We start from the raw sequence: 22,135 nt of genomic DNA, 5'->3' as shown, positions 1-22,135 counted from the left end.
ATTGACTCATTCATTCATTTGCATTGAGTGTCTAGTACATGCCAGGCAGTGTTCTTGGCATTGGGTAGTGTAGGGGAGGAAGACATTTCCTCTTCCCAAATCTGGGTTCATCTGGCCGGAGAACGAATTAAATTCACATGAGACAGAATAGCAAGAGAAAATTAAACAAAGCTTTATGAGGAACCATGGCCTGGGGCCTTTCTTCCCAAAGGAAGAAAGGGCACCGAAGAAGTGGGGTGCACAGAGTGGTTATATACCCCCAAACAGGGTGTTTCACATGTGATTGAAATGTCCCTCCCACAATAGTCACAAGATTGCCCTGTCGGCACAGTGCTTGATGGACACTGCAGGTAATGGTCTGCTATCTCGGTGGGCGTAGCAGGAGGCAAGTCTATTGTCTGGAGCTGGGCGGTCACAGGTGAGTGCAGCAATCAGTTCCTTCCCTAAGGAAAGATGCTTAATCCTTAAAGAAATGCCAACGTTGGGAGGGGGAGGGAAGTCAGTTACAGGAGGTTACCAGAGAAGCACAATAAAATGCAGATTTTAAGTCCTTGCCTTTGGTATTGATTAAGAGTTTCTAGAGAGAAGATCATCTCCTTTCTTCTTCCTGGTACAGAAAGGGAGGCACCTTTACAGATAGAGATTTACCTTACAAATGTAAATATGTCCTAACAAAGGGCAAGTTCCATTCCTCAGAGCCTCCTTCCCTGTCCCAGTTTATCAAAAGCAATCAGCCTCAAATAATCCTGATGCCAAAGAGACATATCTTGGGGTGGCCAATTTCAGGTCCCCACAGTAGCCAAGAGGTAGACCAGCAAGACAAGACTCTGCTGTCATGGGGCTTACCTTCCAGCAGAAGGAGAACTACATGAACATGCACACAAACAAGGCCAGGTTAGACAAGGCTCCGAAGTCTTCAGGCACAATTCCACAATGCCAAAAGTCCCGGAAAGCATAAGGTTGTTTTTTCATGCTTTGGAGCCCAAACTCATTAGGTGACAAAGCCTAACCTGAAGTAGCATGAGGCTATTTATTACCCTGATTCACACTTAGTGTGAATTTTCATACTTTTCACTCTAGAAATATTAATGTTTAATTATAAGTGATACACCAGGCCTTTCTCTGTAGTTATGTAATATAGAGTGATGCAGGGTTGGTGAGCCGAGGAGTAGAAAGAAAGATTTCTTAGACTCTCAAGATCTGGCAGGAGTGCTCTTTTATTTAGAGAATAGTGTGGAATAGCATGGGGACAGGACCCATGGGCAGGCAGAGCTGGTGCGTGGGGACAAGACCCACGGGCAGTCAGAGCTCCTGCTGCTGCCCTGAGTTGAGGGTTAGGGCTAATTTTATAAGGCATGGGTATGTGAGTCATTTCTTTACAAGATAAAGGAAAGAACATGAAAAAAAAGTTAAAATGGTACCAGTGCAGGTGGGGTCTGGTCATTGGGTGATCCCACGACTTTTAGACAAGAATCAAATCGGATTAAGTAAAGGTTAGAAAGGTTAGAAGCCACCACCCTAAATCAGTTACATGAGATTGCCAGACAGCAACCAACTTAAGTTCTTGCCTCTGTCATTAAGAGTTTCTAGAGATAAGGCCATCCCCCTTCTTCCTGGCACAGAGAGGGAGGCATCTTTACAGATAGAGGTTTCCCTTAGAAATGTAAATCTTTCCCAATAAAGAGACAAGCGAGCAAATTCCACTCCTTGGAGCCTGCTTCTCATCTGTAGTTTTAAAAGTAACCAGCCTAAAAGTCCTTATCACAAACCGTTTTAAAATTAAGCAGCCTAAAAATCCTCATCATAGAGTATATGCAGTATATAGAGTTATATAATATAGGGTATATATCTTCCTCTCTAAAATTGAAGAAATTCTGAATTCCAAAACATACCTGGCCCTAAGGTTGGAAAAAAGATTATGGACCTGTAAGTGCTACATAGAGAATTCAAATATTCAATGGAATAGGTGGCTACACCTTGAGGGGTTAGGGAAGGTAAGTGACATTTAAGCTCAGTTCTGAATGACCAAAAAAAGGCATTCATACAAAGATCAGGGGGAGAGCATTCCAAGCAGAGGCAACAGCTAATGCAAAGATGAACACAAAGAGAACACTGTGGCTGAAACATATTGGGCCGGAAAAAGAATGCTCTAAATTGTTGGGAGACTTCATGCAGTCAGGAAGATAATGAATCTGCTGCTACATCCTTTGATGAATATGGCGTAGTGACCATGTGTGTGATGGCTGTCAACAACTAGGAGACCCAGAGGGAAGTCTTCCCGGGTGGGAAAGCATGTGGGGGGATACTGTAGATAAAGAAAACATAAAGCTGTATGGGGCTGAAAACGTAGACTAAGATGTATGAGCTGAAGAATTGGTTTGGGGAAAAGTACAGAAAGGGTTCGGACTAGGTGGATTAGATGGATTCAAGATTCTAACTGGGACTGGGTTGAAAGATAGTCTAGGGTGACCAAAGATCTGGGTCTTGAATGAAAATCTCTGGTTAAAGACCAGTCTGCAATGTGTGATCTGGGCTTTTGGGTCTAAAATAGGTTAGACATAGACAAAGGATAGTAGTAAAGGCTGAAATGATGAAAAATGTTTTTGCTTCTCTGTTTATGCCTCTCTGGGCTTGTGCTTCTCAGCAGCTCTGTCTCGGAATGTCTGTCTCCTAGCATTTCTGTCTCCTAGTGACTTTCCACATCCATATCTCTGTGATCCTGCCTGACGTCTCTGTTCCTCTCTCTCTCTGCCTCAACATATTTCTCTCTATGTGGCTCTCAGAATCTCCATCTTTGGATAGCCATGTCTGTGTCCCAGAAGCTGCAGCTCTGTCTCTTCCTTTGTGTCCGTACTGAAATTCTCTCTTCCCAACTGAACAGTGCCCTCCTGGAAGGCAATGAACCTATTATTCCTCTGGGTATCCCCAGTGCCCCCTACAGAGCCTGGCATATAGGAGTCTCTAGGATATGTTTATACTTGAATGAAGGCTTTTTCTGAGGAGTAAGGAACCCACTCAATCTCCTATCCCCCTTTCCCCGCTCCCCGGAGTTGGCCACCCGGCCAAAGGCCAGCTAGAGAGTGGAGCGGAGGGCGGGGCGGTATTGTGCTGCCGCTATTGGGTTCTTCCCCAGGTGAAATAACAAACAACACTCTTGGGGCACTTTGCTAGGGCCTTGGCCTCTGGGCAGGGGACCGGAGCCACAGACACTTGCCAGAACAACCCGAGCTGCGGATCACCGGCCTCGCCGGCCCCGCCCCGCGGCTCCGCCCGGGCCAATCAGCGAGCGCCCCAAGGCCCCGCTTGTGGAGAGCCCCGCGCAAGATGGCTGCCACGAGTCGGAGCGTGAAGGTAGCCGGGTTTTCTCCCCTGCTGCTCGCTCGGCTGCACTGGCTAGGACCGCGCGGCGGTGGGACTAGGGGGAAGGATTGGTGCTGGGAGAAAGCGTCACGCTTATCTAGGCCTGGTATTGCGGCGGTTGGGCTCTGGAGGTGAAGGGCAGCTCTCCGCGGCATATGTATGTGGAGTGACTGGGTGGGCCGCCTGGAGATGAGACACCCATCGGTAAGGAGAGGAGACGCACCTGGGTCACTCTGCAGGGGTGACCAGAAACCTCCCTCACAGAGGCCTGGAGAACCGGCAGATGAAAGGGTGGGAGTGGTCTGCACAGTGTAACCCTTGACTGTGCCCCTCTTCACAGGGCCTGGTTGCCGTCATAACCGGAGGAGCCTCGGGCTTAGGCCTGGCCACGGCGGAGCGACTGGTGGGGCAGGGGGCCACTGCTGTGCTTCTAGACCTGCCCAACTCGGATGGGGAGACCCAGGCCAAGAAGTTAGGGAAGAGCTGCGCCTTCGCCCCAGCCGACGTAAGTGGAGTCACTTCGTGTGCATAGGTCACGGACACCGGCCTGGGAACCCGTGGGGTGCTCTCTTATAAGAGTGTGGGCAATGGACCCATTTCCCTGTCCGTTTTGGCTTGAACCGTCGGTCAAGCACTGTGGGGGCACCTGCGATAAGGAATCTCTAAAGCTGGGATTCACAACCGTGGGGATGGGACATATCAGAATCTCCTGGAGAGGGTGTGTATAGTTTGGAAATGCATATTATGCCCTGTAATTTTATGTTTACAAAGTCAAAACACTTTTCATGAAATAAACTACAGAAAGTAAAGCTTTATGAAATCATCTTAGCAGGTAGGGTTAGGAAAAGCTAGTTTATCTTTATATCTAATTCTCAAAACTGCTTTGATCGACAGCAATTGAGAATCTCCAGGGGTATGTGAGTTTATCAAAACAGGGTATAGATTTGAAAACTGTTTTGAAACACTGCTCTGTAGAACCTAACATTTTCACCTTTGCCCCACTCTGGAGTTTTCTCTCTTGGCCTCTCCTTTGCTTACATAATTCTGTTGTCACTCAAACACTGGACCACCCCTCCCCTCCCCCCGGGTTTAGTGGTGAGTGTATGTGCTGGGAGGTGAAAACCTCCACTTTTCCCTTTGAAGGTGACCTCAGAGAAGGACGTGCAAGCAGCCCTGACTCTAGCAAAAGAAAAGTTTGGCCGTGTGGATGTGGCAGTCAACTGTGCAGGCATTGCAGTGGCCATCAAGACATACAACTTAAAGAAGAGCCGGGCCCATACCTTGGATGACTTCCAGCGAGTTCTCAATGTAAGGCCTTGGACGTTCTCCAGGGTAGGAGTAAGAGGTATCAGGCTGTGGGTGCCCCCAAGGGCTTTTAGGGGACAAAAGTCTGCCTTTGCTTTAGGTCTTACGCTATGGCTCTACTTGTCCTCCAGGTGAATCTCGTAGGCACCTTCAATGTGATCCGCCTGGTGGCTGGTGAGATGGGCCAGAATGAACCAGATCAGGGAGGCCAGCGTGGAGTTATCATCAACACTGCCAGCGTGGCTGCCTTTGAGGGCCAGGTGTGTGGGCAGGGTCAAGGCTAGTGCCTTCTTGATGACTTGTTGGGGCCTTCCTACCTATGACTTCTCCTCCTTCTCCAGGTTGGACAAGCTGCATACTCTGCTTCCAAGGGGGGCATAGTGGGCATGACACTGCCCATTGCTCGGGATCTGGCGCCCATGGGCATCCGGGTGATGACCATTGCTCCAGGTAGACATATCCCTTCCCTGCCACACCTGGGATTGGGTGAGATTCATGGGCAATAGAGAGGGGAAAGTATTCACCACCTGAGCAGCAGTAGCCTTCCATCTCTGGACATATGGAAGCACCCAAGTAGGGCTAAGGTGAGGAGGGACCGGGTAAATGTGGAAGCAATGGTGGTCCTCTGACTCTGGCTGTCTTGTCTAGGCCTATTTGGCACCCCACTGCTGACCAGCCTCCCAGAGAAAGTGCGCAACTTCCTGGCCAGCCAGGTGCCCTTCCCGAGCCGACTGGGTGACCCTGCTGAGTATGCTCATCTGGTACAGGCCATCATTGAGAACCCATTCATCAATGGAGAGGTCATCCGGCTGGATGGGGCCATCCGCATGCAGCCTTAAAGAGGGCAGAGAAAACACATGGTCCTCTGCTCCTCCTTCCACTGGAGTATTATACTCCAGCTTGGGAGGAAGCCCAGTAGCCATTTTGTAACTGCCCACCAGTCACCCTCTGTGCCTAATAAAGTGTCTATTTCTCATAGGGAGTGGGCAGTGCTGTGTGCTGAAGGAACTGGCATGGGGAAGAAAGGTGATTGGGTGAAGACTCTGACAGGGTTGGATGCTCAGAGCCCAGGGGTAGGGTGGGAAAGGCAGTACCTCACACCTTTTGTGTCCTTTTATAACACATGACCTTGATTTTAGTGAATAACTTTATTACCTAGGGTCGAAGGTGGGGATATTGGCTCAGCTCTCTTCTTCTGGGGAATGGATTGGGGAAGGGGGTCTGCAGCATTTTCCTCTCTTACTCCTGGCCTCTGTGAGCTTGATGAGGGAGAAGGGAGAGATGACCATCCTGAGCTCAGCGGCTGCTGGTGTTGAACTGTAGGTGATATTGGGCTGTAGGTTGATTGGTGTAGATTATTGAATTCAGATAATTCTGCCTGTGAAAGAAGTCCAGAGGCCTCAGCTGATGGGCTTTCCCTCTTTCCCTGTCCCTTGCCATCCCCCCTCCCTTTGGCATTTATTCCTGCTGCCACCCCAGAACTCACTGGGCATTTTGCTCCTTAGCCAGCTGCTGGTTGAAGGAACCCAGCCCCCTCCGAAATTCAGCACACAGTTCCCTCTCCTGCTCTTCTAGCTCCATTGCTGCCTGGGCTGAGCGCATGGCCTGGCTTTCCCATTCAGCATCCAGTGCTTGTTCAGCCTGGTGCTGTGCCTCCTTTTCAGAGTGTTGTGCCTCTTGGACTCTCCTGATGGCAGGTTGCTGCTCTGGAATCATACCTTTCCAGCAATAGGGCAGGACCCAGTGGGGAGCCATAGGGTGTTGGGCGACCTGGGGATTCTCAGTCAGCAGGTCTCTCGTGATCTGGTTCTGGATCTCCATGAGGTTGGCCTCCTGTTCGCACTGAGGCTCACAGTGCTGCCGCTCAGCCAGCTCAGCTGCCTGGTGGGCCCCCGAATGTGAGCATTTCGGTGCCCAATCTCAGGGAAGTCTCAGTCACAGGGGAGGGGGGACATGGCCCTACTCTCCTCCATCTCAAGGAGAGAAGGAACAGATATTGCATGGCCTGTGAATGACCTAAGGTGGAGGAAGGGGTGGAATGGGCAGGGAACTTCCCTGCCTTCTGGAAGCCCTTAGACTGAGAGGCTGGAGAAGGGAGGGCAGTGTTCTCAAGTCATCCTGAGTCTGGAGGTGGGGAAGGGCATCTTCTGCCCTTAGAGGACCCTTAGGTGAAGGGGGAGGTCCTCAGGTAGACAAGAAGGCTGGTGTTGATTCGAGAAGTGTTGTGAGGGGAAAGATGTGGCCACGGTTCCCCAGGACTTTGTTCAGGGGGTTTGGGAGAGCCCAGTGTACTAGATCCATCAGGCCCTACCTGGGCTTTGTTGGCGTTGGCCATGGCGGACATCATGGCCACGCGACAGGACTCCTCCAGCTTGGCCAGCTGGGTGGCCCGCATGTCCATGGCTAGGCGAAGCTGGTCACTGAGCATATCTACACAGAAAAATATGGCCAGGGCACTGTATTGGCCTGCTTCATTCCTGGTTCACTCATTCAGCCATTTGTTCAACAAACTTTGGGGATGTGTGTATATGTACGTTGGTGGTGGGTAATGCCTAATTGTAGGGATGTGGAAGGAGCTACTCTTTGGGGCTAGGGATAGCCAAAGTGGCAACAACAAGGATTTCTGAAGTGCCTAACTGAAAGATGCCTCCAATGGCCTGGGTCCCAGTGCCAGCTCTGTTGCTTCTGAGCTGTGTGACCTTGGGGAAATCATTTCATCTCTCTGAGGCTCAGTCTAAGGGCTATGTGTTGGGCTCTGAGGACACCACAGACTTAGATCCTGTCCTCGGAGAGCTCCCTGTCTAGTGGAGGAGACGGATCAAACACAGATCATCATATCACAGTGCGGTAAGGGCAGTGACAGAGATTTGTACAGGGCATTATGAGAGCTTTGGGTGGTGGGTGAGAGCAAGGCTTCCAGGAGGAGGTGACCCTTGCCATATGTGTTGCATATAGGCAGAAAAAGCAAAGGGCACTCCAGGCTGCGGGCACAGTATGAACAAAGGTATTGACACTTTGTTTCAATCCAGCCACAGTGGTCTCCTTGCTGTTTCTAGAACATGTCAGACCCTCCTGCCTCAGGGATTTGCAAGAGATGTTAGTCTTGGCTCATGCTGTCTTGCTTCACTCAAGTCTTTGCCCAAATGTTACCATGTCAGTGAGGCCTTCCCTGTCTCTCCTACCTAAAGTTGCAACCTGCCTGCCCCTAACATTTATCCCCCCTTCCTTGATTTATTTTCTCCCTAGCGTTTGTCACCATCCAATATACTCTACATTTTACTTAATTATTTTGTCTCCTGCTTGTCCCTTTCCTCGTAGAAGGTAACCTTTGTGAGGGCAGGGATTTTTGTCTGTTTTATTCACTACCATGCCCCAGCACCTAGATCAGAACCTGGCACATAGTTAGGTGCTCAATAAATATTTGTCATATGAATGAAGGAAAGCAAGATACAGCATGCTCTGTATCTTAAACTACAAATAGCCTGCTCTTGCTGGAGCATAAAATGCAAGTGGCTAGAGAGCTTTGCAGGGGCCAGACTAAGGGCCAGAAACTTGACTTGAAGGTGGTGGGGAACACGGAAGGATTGAAAGCAAGGGGGTGAGATGGGTAGATTTGCATTTTAGAAGGCTCCTTCTGGTGGCCAGTATAGAGGTCAGGCTGGTGGGAGACAATGGAGGTAGGGAAGCCATGTTGGAGGCTATTGTAGTAGGCCAATTGGGAGAGCTCAACAGGCTGGTGATGGAAAGGATGGAGGGGAAATATATAGGAGGTTACATCAGCCTGCTTCATTGATGGATTGGATGTGGGAGTAAGGGAGAGAAGATGCAGTGATTCTTCCCAGGGTCCTGGCTTGGAGGGCTGGGTGCATGGTGTGACCACCACCAGAAGTAGAAGATACAGAATGAAGAGCAGGTTAGGGGCACTGATGAATTCTGTTAAGGAAGCTGAGTTGGAGGTGCTCAGCAGGCATATGGATATCTGATTCTGTAGGTAGAGAGTCCTTAACACAGAGGTGGTGACGTGGTAGCTGAAACCAGAATGAGGGCCAAGGGCACCTGAGGTAAGTATGCAGGGTAGGGAAAGCAGTGTGCCAGGGACAAAGTCTCAAGAAGGAAGGAGTAGGAAGAAGAGAAACCCACAAAGGGCAGACAGAGAAGGAATGGTCAGAGAGCTATGAGCAGAATGTGCTGTCATAGAAGCCAAGGAGGAGAAAGGTTCAGGAAGGAAGATGTGGTCAGAGTCAAGTGTAGCAAGAAAGGTCTGGTCAAGGAGAAAAGACTAAACAGAACCTTTTGTACCTGATGACACAAAGGGCATTGTTGATTTTAGCAAGAGTAGTGTCAGTGAAGTTGTGTGGGGAGAAATGAGATCTCAGGGAGTTGAGGTGTGACTGGAAAGTTAGGAAGAAAAGACAGCAAGTAGAAACAGAGTTTTCAAAAAGTAGGCTATAAAGGAAACCAGAGGAATCACAGGGTGGAGGGAGGCTTTTGTTTTTTCAAGATGGGTTAGATGTAAGCATCTTTGCAGCCTGCACGGAAGGGGCCAGTGGAAGGGGAAATGTTGAGAACACAGAGGGAGGATACCTGAGGGAGCACAGCCGGGGGTGGGGAGGGAGAATGGGGTCCAGAGCATAGGCTGAAGGCTTGGCTTTGAAGAGGAACAGGGACACGGACTTCAGAGACTGGAGAGCAGGGGGGAAGGGAGGATAGGGGTGCATTGTTTCATTTCACCCTTCACAGCAACCCAGAGAGGAAAAGATCAGCCCCATTTTTCAGATGGGGACACCAAGAAGTCCAGAGGTGAAGTAAAATGCCCAAGGTTACACAGCTGGCAAGTAGTAGGTTGGGATTTGACTCCGGGTATCTCAAGGAATCAACATATGCTTCTTCCATTACACACAGACTCTCCCTCAGCATTCTGTTGTCCCTGTTGCCTTGTTCTACCTTCTTGTACACCTGCCTACTGCCATTGGGCCACTGGCCCCACAATGCCACTGCAACTGCTCTGACAGAAAGCACCAAACACTCCTAATTTCCAAATTCAATAGACAGGTTTCTCTTCCTATATGAACTTCTCCAGAGCATTTGACATTATTCACGACTCCCTCTCTGAAACTCCTCCCTTGGCCTCTGAGTCCCCACTTTCTCATGGACTGAGAGAAGGCAAGTACGGTGTAGTGATCAAGAGCATGGTCTCTGGAGCCAGCCTGCCTGAGTTCACTTCCCACCTCCATCACTCACTAGCTATATGACTTTGGGCAAGTTATTTAACATCTCTGTTCTTCAGTTTCCTGGAGTGAAAATGGAGATAATACTGGTAATTGCCTCATAGGGTTGTTGCCAGGATTAAGTTAGTTAATACATGGCAGAAAGCTTAGCACAGTGCCTGGTACACAGCAAGTGCTTAATAAAGGTTAGCTGGTATTATTATTATTTTATGCATCTTTTTCCTACCTCCCTGATCCCTTCTTAGTCTTTATTATGGACTCCTTTTCCTCTACTCATTTGTTCACTCAGGATACATTTACTGGGCATCTTCCATGTCCCAGGCACTGTGTAAGTCACCAGGTTGTAGTGGTTAATGAGACAGCTCTGGCCTTTGCCCTCACAGAGTGCACCATTTGCTCACCCTTTCCCCAGGCTCCAGGCTTAGCATTCTGTTGATTTGCACATCCCCCCCAGGGCTCTCAGATCTCTCCCTGCAGCCCTGAGCAGCCCCAGAACTTCAGGATCATATAGCTACGCGGCTGCCTGGCGGCCACCTTCCTCTTGGCCGCAATAGTCTACCTGATCTCCTTGCTTCCTACCACTCTTCCCCTCACTCTACTTCAGCTATTCTGACTCCATTGTTATGCCTCAGACATGCCAGATGCCCTCTCTCCTGCCTCAGGGTCTTTACACTAGCTATTTCCTCTAACTGGACAGCTCTTCCCTCAGATCTTTGCACTGCTCACTCCCTTATTTTCAGATCTGTATTCAAATGCTACCTCAGTCAGGTTTCCCTTATGTAAAATTGCAGCTGTGCACCCCCTTCCAAAAGTCCCCATATCTTCTTTTGGTGCTTTGTTTTTCTCCCTAACAATTATCTTAAGGCACCTTATATATTTCACTATTTTATCTTGTTTACTGTCTGTCTGTCCCCATTAGAGAGCGTGAACCATGACAGTAAGGATTTTCTGTTTTGTTCACTGTTCCAGGCACAAAGTAGGTAGCTTAATATTTGCTGAATGTTGAAATGGTCTTGTCACTCCTCTGCTTAAAATCCTTAAGCAGCTACCCACTGCCTACACGATAAAGTCACAATTCCTTAGTTTGGTGTAGAAGGTCCTTGCTCATTTTCTCTTCCTCCAAGCCCTCAACACTAGGCTGCACAGCTACTGAACTGTTGACGCATCCTAAACATCCAGACCATTCACAGCTCCGGTGCTCTTCCTTTTGCTGCTCCCTCTGCCTAGAATGGCCTTTTCTTGTTCCCTCTCCTCACCCTAGCAAAATTGTATCCAAGTTTCCAAAATTGGTTCCTGACAGCTGACCTGTGCTACCTCCTGCCCTATCCCCCTTTCCTTGTGAGAATTGACCACTCCCATATTGATATTGCCTCCATGTCCTATATATATATATATATCTATATATATATATACTTCTATCACAGTACCTGTCATAGTACCTAACACAGTGTTAAAGCATACATATTTGCTGATCAGTGACTTGTGCATGTATGTTTTCCTCTTACTCTAAACTGAGTTTTTGGAAGGCATGGTTCTGTGGGCTCCTGGAGGGCAGGGTGCCTGCCTTGTTTACTTTGGTCTTCACTTGTTCACTCAACAGTGGTTTATTGCACTCCTGACACTGTGGCAGGCACTGTACTAGGCAACTGGGATACAGGGGTGGAAACGAGAGATGTGGTTCATCTTCAGTGAGCTGACGTTTTAGACGGACATTCCACAAATACTTTCAGAATAAATTACTTCTATGATAAGTGGTACAACAGAACAGGGCACTATAATAGGGACGATTTGAAAGGTGAGCAGTGTGAGTAGATAAGAGATGATCCTTGCCCTTGAAGGGCTTACTCTAATGGAAGAGGAGGACATGGCCACAGATAATGTCATAGTAATAATAGCTACTGGTTATTGAGCACTGACAGTTTTGCTTTACGTACAGTATCTCATTTCATTCTCATATGGGAAATATATTTCCCATACTCTATATAGTGTGGATTATTATCCCTATTTTAAAGATGAGAAAACTGGAGCACAGAGAGGAAAATTCATTTGCCAAAACCAGCTTAGTAAGCGGCAGAGCTGTTAGGCTTGTCTTTACTGTCCTGCCACCAGGTAATGGAGTGCCAGGCTGATCGGGATAATGGCTATACTGTCAGTTACTAAAGGAAGTCAGGGAGGTTGGGGTCTGCTCAGTCTAACCTTTCAGCAGCAGCCCTTCGGGTAATTGGACCTCCCCACACAATTCTGGTGTCCTGGGTGCTGTACCCGGCTCAGGACAACTCCCTGCCAGGCCTTAGGTCTCAACCTGGAGGGCCCGGCTGCTCACCTGCACACTTCTCGTCAGCCTTGGCTTGCTGTTGCTCCTGCAGCTGCCTCTCCAGGCTGTACCTGAACTGTTCCTGCTGCATTCTCAGGCACGTGGCCCTGTACAGGTCCTCCCCAGAGAACCATTGCAGGCTGGCTGGGCCACAGTGGGGACCAATGTCACTGAGATGGGCTGGAAATTCATTCTGGAGTTGGTCTGGATCCCAAAGGTCAAATTCACACCTGTTCTTGAGCTGCTGCTTCTGCTCCCGATACTCCTGGACTTTCTTGGCCAGCCGACGTGTTCGTTCTGCCTGTTCCTTGTCTAGCAGCTGGGCTACCAGATCATACTGCACCTGGTTGGTACCTGGGGGTGGTGGGCAGGGACATGAAGAAGGCACCATGGGAAGGACAGAGTCCACTTGGCATGGCTTCTGCTCCCAAGGCCCATCTGGTTTGTCCTGCCACACCCCAGGACAGGCCCCACTCTGATGCCCTACCTCAGCCCACTCAGGCCCTTGCTTTCCCCCCTTGGCTGGCCCCTGGCCTTGGGTTTTTACCATAAGCCGCCTCCTTGCTCCGCTCTGTTGCTTCTCGAAGCTTTTGCTTTTCTACCTGGCTGTTCAGGGCTTCAACATCCATCTGATCCCAAAGAAATTAACTAAATCAGGGTAGGGGCTCAGCAGCAGGTCTTGAATGCTCTAACACAAACTGCTCAGAATTTACCTTCTTCAGAATCCTCCTATAGATCCCCAATACCTACTGGATAATGTTCCACCATCTGAGCATGATTTGTAAGCCCCTCAATGGTCTAGCCTCTGCCTCCTTCTCCAGCCTCATCTCATACCCTCTTTCCCTGTCCCACCCTCAGGAGCTCTGTGCCTACAGTTCCCTGCACATCTGAGGCTGTTTCGAACTGAGAGCCTTTGCTCCAGCTGCTCCCTCTACTTGGAATACCTTCCTCCTCTTTTTACCCAAACTCCTCTTCATCCTTCAAGACCCGCTTAGGCTTTACCTTCATGATCCCTTAGGCAGGTGCTACTCCTATAGAATCCAGGATCCACTGTCCACATTATACTGAAGTTTGCCTCTATTGATTATCTCCTCTACCAGACTGTGAGCCCATTAAGGGCAGAGACTAGGCCTTAGTCAGCTTTGTATCCCTACTGCCCAATTCAGTTCCCTGGGGGAACACTTGCCAACTAGATCTCAATCACACCACTGATCCCTGAGCAAGCTACTTGCTTGTGTCAGGCACTATGCTCTGGTTTCCAGAGCCATCACCATCAGTTAATACTCACTTCAACCCTTCCTTTATTTAGCCTCATTTTACAGAGTAGGAGCCTGGAGCACAGAGAAGACAGGTGACTCATCCAAAACCATACGTCCAGTAAATAGCAGACCTGGCCCTTGAGCGTAGGTGTGGGGTCTTTTCCAGAATACCATGCTGCATCCCCCCTTTATCCACCCACCCAGCAATCTATTTTCTCTTAAACTATCAATATTTTCTCATTGTTTTGATTATAACTCATTTAAGACATTTCAAAATAGTGTAAAAGGGAATACAGTTTAGTGAAGAGTAAGTGTCCTTCCCATCTCAACCCCTCAGCCCAGTTAACAGTTTCTTAGGTAGCCTTCCAGAAAGAGTTTAGGCATGTGCAATACCAAATATTCTTTAAAAAAATTTTTTCTTTTAAAGATTGGCACCTGAGCTGACATCTGTTGCCAATCTTGTCTTTTTTTCTTCTTCTCCTCCCCAAAGCCCCCCAGTACATAGTTGTATATTCTAGTTGTCGGTCCTTCTGGCTCTGCTGTGTGGGACGCCACCTCAGCATGGCCTGATGAGCGGTGTCATGTCCGCGCCCAGGATCCAAACCAGCAAAACCCTGGCTGACGAAGCAGAGTGCACAAACTTAACCACTTGGCTACGGGGCTGGCCCCCTAAATATTCTTTGGACTTCTTTTGGCTCCATGTTGCCAGTCTCTCGAGAACCAGGCCACTTGGCCCAGAGCTGACTGGAGAAGAGTCAGCTGTCACCAGCTCCTCTTCCCCTAGTCTCTTCCCCTGAACCCCCAGGCCCCTTCCCAGGCCCTTCCTACCCCTAGGGCTGGGTGTCTTCTACCCTCCTCCATCCTCTCCAGCCCTAGGGCTGCTCGGATCAGGGAAGGGATGTAACGGGCAGTGCCACATTCTCTAGGTGCAAGAGTGAGGTGGCCCCCGGCCCTGAGAAAGTCCATGCTGCCCACTCACCCCCATGAGTCTGGTCCGCACATTGAAGATTTGGCTCTGTCGCTCCTTTTCTTGATTTCTTCTAGCCTCCATGGCTGCTACCTCCTTGGGATCTGGTGACAGGTCTACCTTATACATCTGGAGCAAGAGTGAGGTGGAATGGCCAATCAGTGCTGACCATCATCCTTGACTACACTGCCACCCCCTTTCCTTTCTCCCCACAGTATCTCACCAGTTATTGATTCCTACTGATTTTACTTCCTAATGTATTTCATATCTGTGGTCCTCCATCTCTACTGTCACCACTCTAATTCAGGCCTCACAATCTGGTGCCAGACAGTATTCTCAGGAGCCTCACTGGCCTCCCTTGCTCCAGTGTTACCCTGTCTACTTCTTTCACTGCCCTTGCTACCAGAGCGGCTTTAAAGCAAATGGCTCCCCAGCATTTACAAGATAAAGTCCACCACCCCTCTGCCAGATTTAAAAGAGTCTTCATAATCTGACCCCTGCTCACCTTTCCACGTCTCAAACTCATTTACAACCCTCCCCCTTTCACATTATGCTCTATTCAGTTTTCCCCATTTCAGTAAACAGCACTACCATTCCCCCTTTATTTTTATTACTTACTCTCTAGTCAAATGAAAGGTTAAAGGGCTTAAATTTGCCTGTGTTCCCTCATATTTTGGAAAGCCCACTTTTGGCAGGTAAGCCAGCCAAAGCCACAGCCAAAAACACTTTTGCAGACATAAATCTGATCATGTCTCTCACCTGCTTAAAATCCTGGCTTCCCAGTGCACTTCGAATTAGATCCAAACTCCTTGCCATTTGGGCATTCAAGATCCGGTTCCTGCATCTCTCTCCTATTCATCTCATGCCCTGTCTCCCTTGCTTAAGTGCTCCAGGCACGCTGGCCTCCTATCGAGTCCTCCAACACAACAACTGTCCCCACCTCAGGGCCTTTGTAAAAGGTGTTCCTTTGTTCAGAACACCATTCCTCAATTCCTCCTATAGCTAGTTTAGTCTTTTTTTTTTTTTAAACATTTTGTAACTGTGAAATATTTGATACAGACTGCAGAATATATATTACCCATGTGTAAGTTAGGAAGCATGATAAGATGGAGACCTGTGAACCAGCTCCTCAACTTAAGAAATAGAACATGATCAATACTATTGAAGTGCCTTCTCTCTCATCCTTACCCTAAGAGATAACCATTATCCAAAATGTTACCATCCCCTTACTAATGCGAATTAAAATACTGTGTGTGTGTACAATTCCCTGGACATTATTTTTAAACATTTTCTTGTTTTGGAACTTTATAAAGTATCATGCAGTATGTATTCTTCTGCATCTTGCTTTTTTCACTCATGTTCATCCTATCACTTAACAAGTATTTGTGGAATGCCTACTGTCAGACACTCCTTTAAGCATTTGAGAGACACCAAGGAGCAAAAGTGACAAAAATTTGAGTCCTTATGGAGGTTACTTTCTAGTGGGGGCAGACAGACAATAAAGAGTACACTAAATAATTTGTAAAAAGATAATAAGTGCTATGGGAAAGAAATATAGAGCAGGATAAGGGGAACTGGAAGTGCCAAGGAAATGGGGGGAGCGTTGCAATTTTAAATATGGAAGTCGGGGAGGCATAACTGAGAAGGTAATATTTGAATACTTGAAGAAGGTGGGAATCAGCTATGCAGATATCTAGGAGGAGAGTACTCCAGACGTCAAGTGCAAAAGGCCTTAAGGTGGACATGAGAGGCACACGTTCAAGGGAACAGCAGGGAGGCAAGTGTGTGAGTGAAGGAGAGGTAGGTAGGAAATGACATTAGAGAGATAAAGGGGGACAGGCAGAGCATGTAGGACTTTGCAGACCATTGTAAAGGCTGTGGTTCTTACTTGGAGAGAAATAGGCAGCCACTGAAGGGTTTTGAGCAGTGGGAGCAATGAGTTCTGCCTTTGATTTTTAAAGGCTCACTCCGGCTGCTGTGTTAAGTAGATTGGGAGTAGGGGAGGCAAGGCTAGAAGCAGGGAGACCAGACAGGAGGCTATTGCAGTCATCCAGGCAAGAGATGGTGGTGACTCACACCAGATTAGTAGCAGCAGAAGTGGTCAGATTCTGGATATATTTTGAAGTCAGAGCTGACAGGACTTCCTGGTGGATTGAATGTGTAGTGTGAGAGCAGTATCAAGAATGACTTCAAGGATTTGGGCTGGGGCAATCAGAGGGATGGGGTTGCTATCAACTGAATAGTCTGTATAGGGAGGACAGTATGGGATGGGACGAGGATCAGGAGATCAGTTTTGGAAGTGTTGAGTTTGAGAGGTCTATTAGATATTCATTGATAGCATACAGATGGTATGGTAAATTTTATTATTATTCAGAAAGATTTGCTGCTCTTCCCTACAGAAGGATTATACATCCTTATCTCATTGCCCTCAAGATTAGCCACGTGATTTGCTTTGCCCACTGCAATGTGAGAAATGATATGAGCCATTCCCAAGCAGAACTAAGAGCCATTGTGTGATAGCCACTTTTTCTCTTCATTCTGCTATGAGACTGGCAATGTCCCAGGTAAGGGCTGCTCCTTCAGCCTTGGTCCTGGAATGATGACACAGAGCAGAGATGCAGCCAACCCACAATGGAAAAGAAGAATGAGTGAGAAATCTTTGTTTTTATAAGCTGCTGAGATTTTTGGGTTGTTTGTAACTTTAGTATAATTTAGCCTATCCTGGCTGACACAAAGGAATTTAAAGCTCTGAGGCTGTAAGAGATCTCTGAGGGAATGGGTGCAGATGGATAAGAATGCCCTAGGGGAGACAGGATGAGGAGGAGCCAGCACTGGAGGCTAAGGAGGAGTGGCTGGTAGGGTGGGAGAAAAACCAGGAGTGTGGTGTCTGAGAAGCCAAGTGAAGAAAGTGCTTTTGGGAGGAGAGAGTGAGCAACTGATGGTTATGTAAGATGAAGACTGAGAACTGACTGATTTAGTAACATGAGGGTTGCTGATGACCCTGACAAGAACAGTTTTGGTGGAGCTGTGGGGATGAAATCCTGATTGAGGTGGGTTCAAGAGAGACTAGAACTCTGCAGCACAAACAACCCAGTTTATTGTCTCTTACCTGCAAGAGAAAAAAGAGGGAGGAGGAACTTGTAGATTAAAAGAGACATATATACAGGTGGGAAAGTTTCTCTAGCATACATCTAGGAGGAGAAGGGCTGGCTCATAGGGCATAAGCATATTTAACTATACGAGATAATGCTAAGTTGTTTTCCAAGGAGATTGTACCAATTCACGCTTTCACCATTATGTATAAAAACTCCAGTCACTCTACATCTTCACCAACGCTTGGTATTGCAGACGTTTTTGCCAGCTTTTGGGTATGAAATTATAATTATCGATTTTAATTGGAATTTTCCTTATTGCTAATGAGGTTGCACATCTTTTCACGTGTGTTTTGGCCGTTTTTGTTTGCTCTTTTGTGAAGTGCCCATTCATATCTTTTGTTCATTAAAAAAAATCAGGTTGTTGTTTGTCCTTTATTAATTTTAGGATTTCCTTATGTATTCTATACATTAATCATTTCTTAGTTTAAATGTGGCAAACATCTCCAGTTTGTGGCTTGTCTTTTCACTTTATTATTATGTGATAATAATTTTATGGTAACAATTGATACATACAAAGGAATATGGTTAAGGCACATGTAAGTTATGAAGCACAACAACCAAATGAGCACCTGTGAACCCTTCACAGAATCCAGAAAATAGAACATTATCAATACTTTAGAAGCTTTCTGTGTGCACTTGCCCATCTTTTCCCTTTCTTTATGTTGTAATTTGGATGAATTTGAATGCAGTCAAATTTACCAATGTTTCCCTTTAGGCTTGGAAGTTATTATTATTTAGGAAATCCCTTGAGGTCATAAAGATATTCTCCTAAAATTTCTAAAGATTTGCCTTTCTCATTTAAGTTTTTAATCCTTTTGGAATTGCATTTGGTATATGTTGTGAGGGGTAGGGATCCAATTAGATTTCCCCCCCAAGCTCCATCTCATCTTTTAAAATGGAACAGTAGTTCCTGTCAGTTATATGAGATTGTTGTCCTTTGGTTATTTTGTCTCCTCAGCCCGATTGTGACTGTTTCTCCCAGTTGAACTTCATTTGTGGCCCCTCTACTAGATCCCATAAACCAATCTTTCTCACTTTCCTGGACTTGTTCTAAGACTTTAAGACTCTTCCCAGCCTCCAGACATCATTTTAAAAATAGTTACAGGAATGGCTATGGCAACCACCAGACCCTTTCTATGTCTAAGTGTAAGCACCAACTCCAGCCTACTCATTCCATCTGTTACCACAATGTAAGGTCACTGAAGGGGAAGATTTGGCAGACATTTTAAACTTCTTGGACTGCTAAGACTTGGCCTTAGTAATGAGCAGGTATAAGGTGATGGGGGATGAGGGGATGGAGGAGAGGGACAGAATAGATGGGGAACAGAGAGGGGAAAGTGACAGAGGGTAGAGTTGAGGGGCAGAGGAGGAAAGAGGAAGGAGGGCAACAGGGCAGTTGATGAGGGTGGAGGACAGGGAGCAGAGAGAGAAGAGGAAAGTGCGAAACAAGCAATGGGGCAGAGGGGGATGGAGAGGAGGTCATGGGATGGGGGTGAGACATAGAGAAAAAGATGAAGCGGGGAGAAGGGAAGGAACATAGAAGCACAGAGGTGGAGAGCACTGGCTTAGGGACCCTGACTCCCAGGGATTCACACAAAATACCTTTCTCAGCAAGGAGTACCAATTTTGAAGCTCCCAGGTTGGGTCTAGATTCAAGTAGCCAACAAGTGGCTCAGGTCCAAGACTATTTTGGAGCTACAGTGGCAGTCTCGGAACTCTGCTTGAAGGAACAGAAGGGAGGCAGGGTATAGGGGCAGTACCTCTGGCCATAGCTTTCCCCACCCCGTATCCCTGTCGCTCCAGAGTACCCTCATCTCCATTCACACTCCATCCTCCTTTACACCCATCCCACCTCTACCTCCACCCGACTCCACCTCCAACCTTACTCCACAGCAAGGTCTGAGCTCGCCTAATACCGAATCCTCCCGTTGGCCCTTCTTTCCCGTACAGCCCTCCGCTCCCCGGGGTCCTTCCAATTCCTGACCCTGTTCTTGTCTGAGCCTTCCGGCCTGCTAGGCTAAAGCCACAGCCGAGCTCCCACCTTCCTCTTGTCCTGGAGGGCATATCCCTGCTGTGACTTCTGATTTGTCTCGGCAAGCGTGGGCTCCGGTGCCGCCTGCTTCCTCGGATCCCAAAAGTTATCGTGTCTTCCCGTCACCGCCTCGTCTACGACTTCGTAGGCTCTGGCCCCGGTTTGCGTTGCCATGCACATGAAAGGGGGCGGGGCCCAAACGTCTGTCGTTAGCTCGCTCCCTGGCAACGGATCAACAAAAGCTCTCGAAGGCCCCGCCCCTAGTTTCTGCCTGCGCCGGAAGCTGGGAATCCCGTTCGGCCTGGAGTCAGTCTCGCGAGGCTTGCCATCCGCCCGGCCTGCACTGCGGTGTTTCCCGCGCGGGCTACCCCAGTTCCCGGGCGTACGGCGCGGCCTTTGGTACCGTCGCCGGGGCCGCCGCAGTCATGGGTTTCCTGAAACTGATTGAGATCGAGAACTTTAAGTCGTACAAGGGTCGACAGATTATCGGACCATTTCAGAGGTTCACCGCCATCATTGGACCCAATGGCTCTGGTGAGATAAACCTGGCTGCGGCCCTGCTCACGTCCCGGCCTGGACCCCCTATCTGGCAGCAGAGTAGTACAACCCACCCGTGCAACCTGAAATGTCGCGAACCCAAACAGGTTCCTTTCCTCCTGAAGGGGTTCAGTCCGGACCCGATTTCCCCGCTCGGGTGATCTGACTCGAACCTCTTCCCCAGGTGTCAGTTGCCCACTCCCGCTCTTTGCGCGGCCCCCGTTCCGGCCGGAGTGGTACGAGCCGAACTGTGCGTTACCTCGCCCACTGCCCCCTCCCGCCAAAACTGGCGCGTCCCGACCCAGCTGCCTGCCGCTGGCCGCGCAGTTCTCTGCCGGACCAGCTGAATCCGGCTTCCCCGCCTTGTTTGAATCCTCCGAAAGATGTGGGACTGCTGGTAGCCCTCCGGTGGCCTCCGTTCCCAAGCGGTACACTTCTCCCTCAGCCCCGCGCCCCCTCCCGCCTCGGGTTGGTACGCTCCATTTCCTCCTTTTTTTTTTTTTCTTTTACTTTCCTCCGGAGGCGGCACTTTTGAATTGCGGACCCAGCGCTAGCGTCTCTAGAATGCTTGAGGTCTCGACCCTCTACCCCCATCTCAGAGGTGGGAATGCCTTGAACTCACCCGTTTGCTACCACTGAAACCGTTAATAGAACTCATTCGCTTGCCAAATTTATCGAATGCTTATTGTTTTTTATGAAGAATTATTTAAGGTACTGTGGAAACAGCAGAGAATAGAATAGGCCGTGCTTTCAGGGAACTTACATTCCAGAGGGGAAAGACGATAATAAACAAGGAGAAAATAAGATAATTTTCGTTTATGATAAGTGCCATGCGGGAAATTAGGTTGATGTGATAGATTGACTTGGGTGGGCATCTTTACAAAGAGTGGTCGGTAGTTAACAATATTGTATATTTGAAAGTTGCTGAGAGAAAAGATCTTAAAAGGTCTCATCACAACAAAAAAAAATTGTAACCATGTAAGGTGATAGATGTTAACTAAACTTATTGTGGTGATCGTTTCACGATATGTATAAATATGGAATCGTTAGGTTGTACACCTGAAACTAGTACAATGTCAGTTATATCTCAGTAAAACTGGGGGGAAAATGTAAAAAATAAATAAATGAAAGGTAGTCAGGTAAGGCCTCTATTTCATATCTTAACTTCCCATCTCTAAATGATGCACCATGGATTCCTTCCATCCACCCCAACAAGCAGTCCATGTGGAATCCTACTGGGTTCCTCCACCTCAGGGATGTTCTAGCTAAATAATTTCCTAGCCTGAGGGGCTGCCCTCACTGAAATAACTCAAACTGATGACCTTCCCTTGAGTCTTGCCTGGGTTTGGCTCTCTATGTGGAGCAGGGTTTCTCAGCAGCAGCACTACTGACATTTCCAGCAAAATAATTCTTTACTGTGGGGTTGGTCCTGTGCATTATGGGATGTTTAGTGGCATCCGTGGCTTCTACCCACTAAATGACACTGGCGCCCCCACCTCCCAGGTGTGACAACCAAAAATGTCTCCAGACATTGCCAGATGTCCCCTGAGTGGGGTAAAATTATTCCCCCTCTCCACCTCCTTTGACAACCACTAGCCTAAAGGTCTGATGCTTGGAGTGCCACTTCAGTTTCTTAGGATTTTGGTGTGGTGGCCCCTGTGGAAAGAGCCGGAATACACCTCTTGGCACTCAGTCCCCTCGTCGCGGATAGATTTGTATATGCAATTGTTCAGAAAAGGCCTTTGATCTGACTGCCCCCACTTCTCCCATTCTTCAGTGCCGACCTCCGCAAGGTATTCCTTGATTCCCCTGAGTGAATTCCTCTCTGGCACACAGTAGACTCCTGGTACACATTTATTTTCTTCTGTTTTGTGTTCATGGTATATGTTTTTGTATCTTCATCTCTGGGCTATGAGTACCCCAAAGAAGACATTTCTTAAAATGTTTTATCAGTGTTTAACTCATAATACATGTTATA

General features: G+C 48.1%; 3 protein-coding genes across 8 annotated transcripts in view; 2 read left to right on the top strand and 1 right to left on the bottom strand.

Annotated features, from left to right (window-relative positions):
• The first annotated feature begins 3,076 nt into the window (after window positions 1-3,076).
• On the top strand, window positions 3,077-5,643 carry HSD17B10 (hydroxysteroid 17-beta dehydrogenase 10). Of its 2 annotated transcripts, none has more exons than XM_014827216.3 (6): window positions 3,077-3,351; window positions 3,701-3,865; window positions 4,504-4,668; window positions 4,797-4,925; window positions 5,007-5,115; window positions 5,314-5,643. In XM_014827216.3, the coding sequence occupies exons 1-6, from the start codon at window positions 3,325-3,327 to the stop codon at window positions 5,502-5,504; spliced, it is 786 nt and encodes a 261-aa protein (XP_014682702.1). In that variant the 5' UTR covers window positions 3,077-3,324; the 3' UTR covers window positions 5,505-5,643. The 2 variants fall into 2 exon arrangements, with proteins under 2 accessions (XP_014682702.1, XP_014682703.1); XM_014827217.3 differs by having other exon boundaries at window positions 3,302-3,564.
• Window positions 5,644-5,798: 155 nt separating this feature from the next.
• On the bottom strand, window positions 5,799-19,940 carry RIBC1 (RIB43A domain with coiled-coils 1). 4 transcript variants are annotated; one of them, XM_014827214.3, is made up of 8 exons: window positions 19,630-19,804; window positions 19,191-19,305; window positions 14,446-14,562; window positions 12,755-12,836; window positions 12,217-12,561; window positions 6,977-7,095; window positions 6,152-6,546; window positions 5,799-6,043 (listed from the first exon to the last, which is right to left on the bottom strand). In XM_014827214.3, the coding sequence occupies exons 3-8, from the start codon at window positions 14,560-14,562 to the stop codon at window positions 5,962-5,964; spliced, it is 1,140 nt and encodes a 379-aa protein (XP_014682700.1). In that variant the 5' UTR covers window positions 19,191-19,305; window positions 19,630-19,804; the 3' UTR covers window positions 5,799-5,961. The 4 variants fall into 4 exon arrangements, with proteins under 4 accessions (XP_014682700.1, XP_014682701.1, XP_070359404.1 ...); XM_014827215.3 differs by lacking the exon at window positions 19,191-19,305; XM_070503303.1 differs by lacking the exons at window positions 19,191-19,305; window positions 19,630-19,804 and adding an exon at window positions 15,193-15,399.
• The window catches only part of SMC1A (structural maintenance of chromosomes 1A), a 36,521-nt gene continuing 34,315 nt past the window's right edge, over window positions 19,930-22,135 (top strand). The window contains exon 1 of one of the 2 annotated variants that reach the window (XM_070503302.1): window positions 19,930-20,154. In XM_070503302.1, coding sequence (XP_070359403.1) covers window positions 20,046-20,154 — 109 coding nt within the window. In that variant the 5' untranslated portion in view covers window positions 19,930-20,045. The remainder of the gene's footprint in view (window positions 20,155-22,135) is intronic. The other variant, XM_044763248.2, reaches the window with a different exon arrangement.

Source organism: Equus asinus, chromosome X, assembly GCF_041296235.1.
Source record: "Equus asinus isolate D_3611 breed Donkey chromosome X, EquAss-T2T_v2, whole genome shotgun sequence".
NCBI classification, from domain to species: domain Eukaryota; kingdom Metazoa; phylum Chordata; class Mammalia; order Perissodactyla; family Equidae; genus Equus; species Equus asinus.
This window is presented reverse-complemented; position numbering and strand designations above follow the sequence as displayed.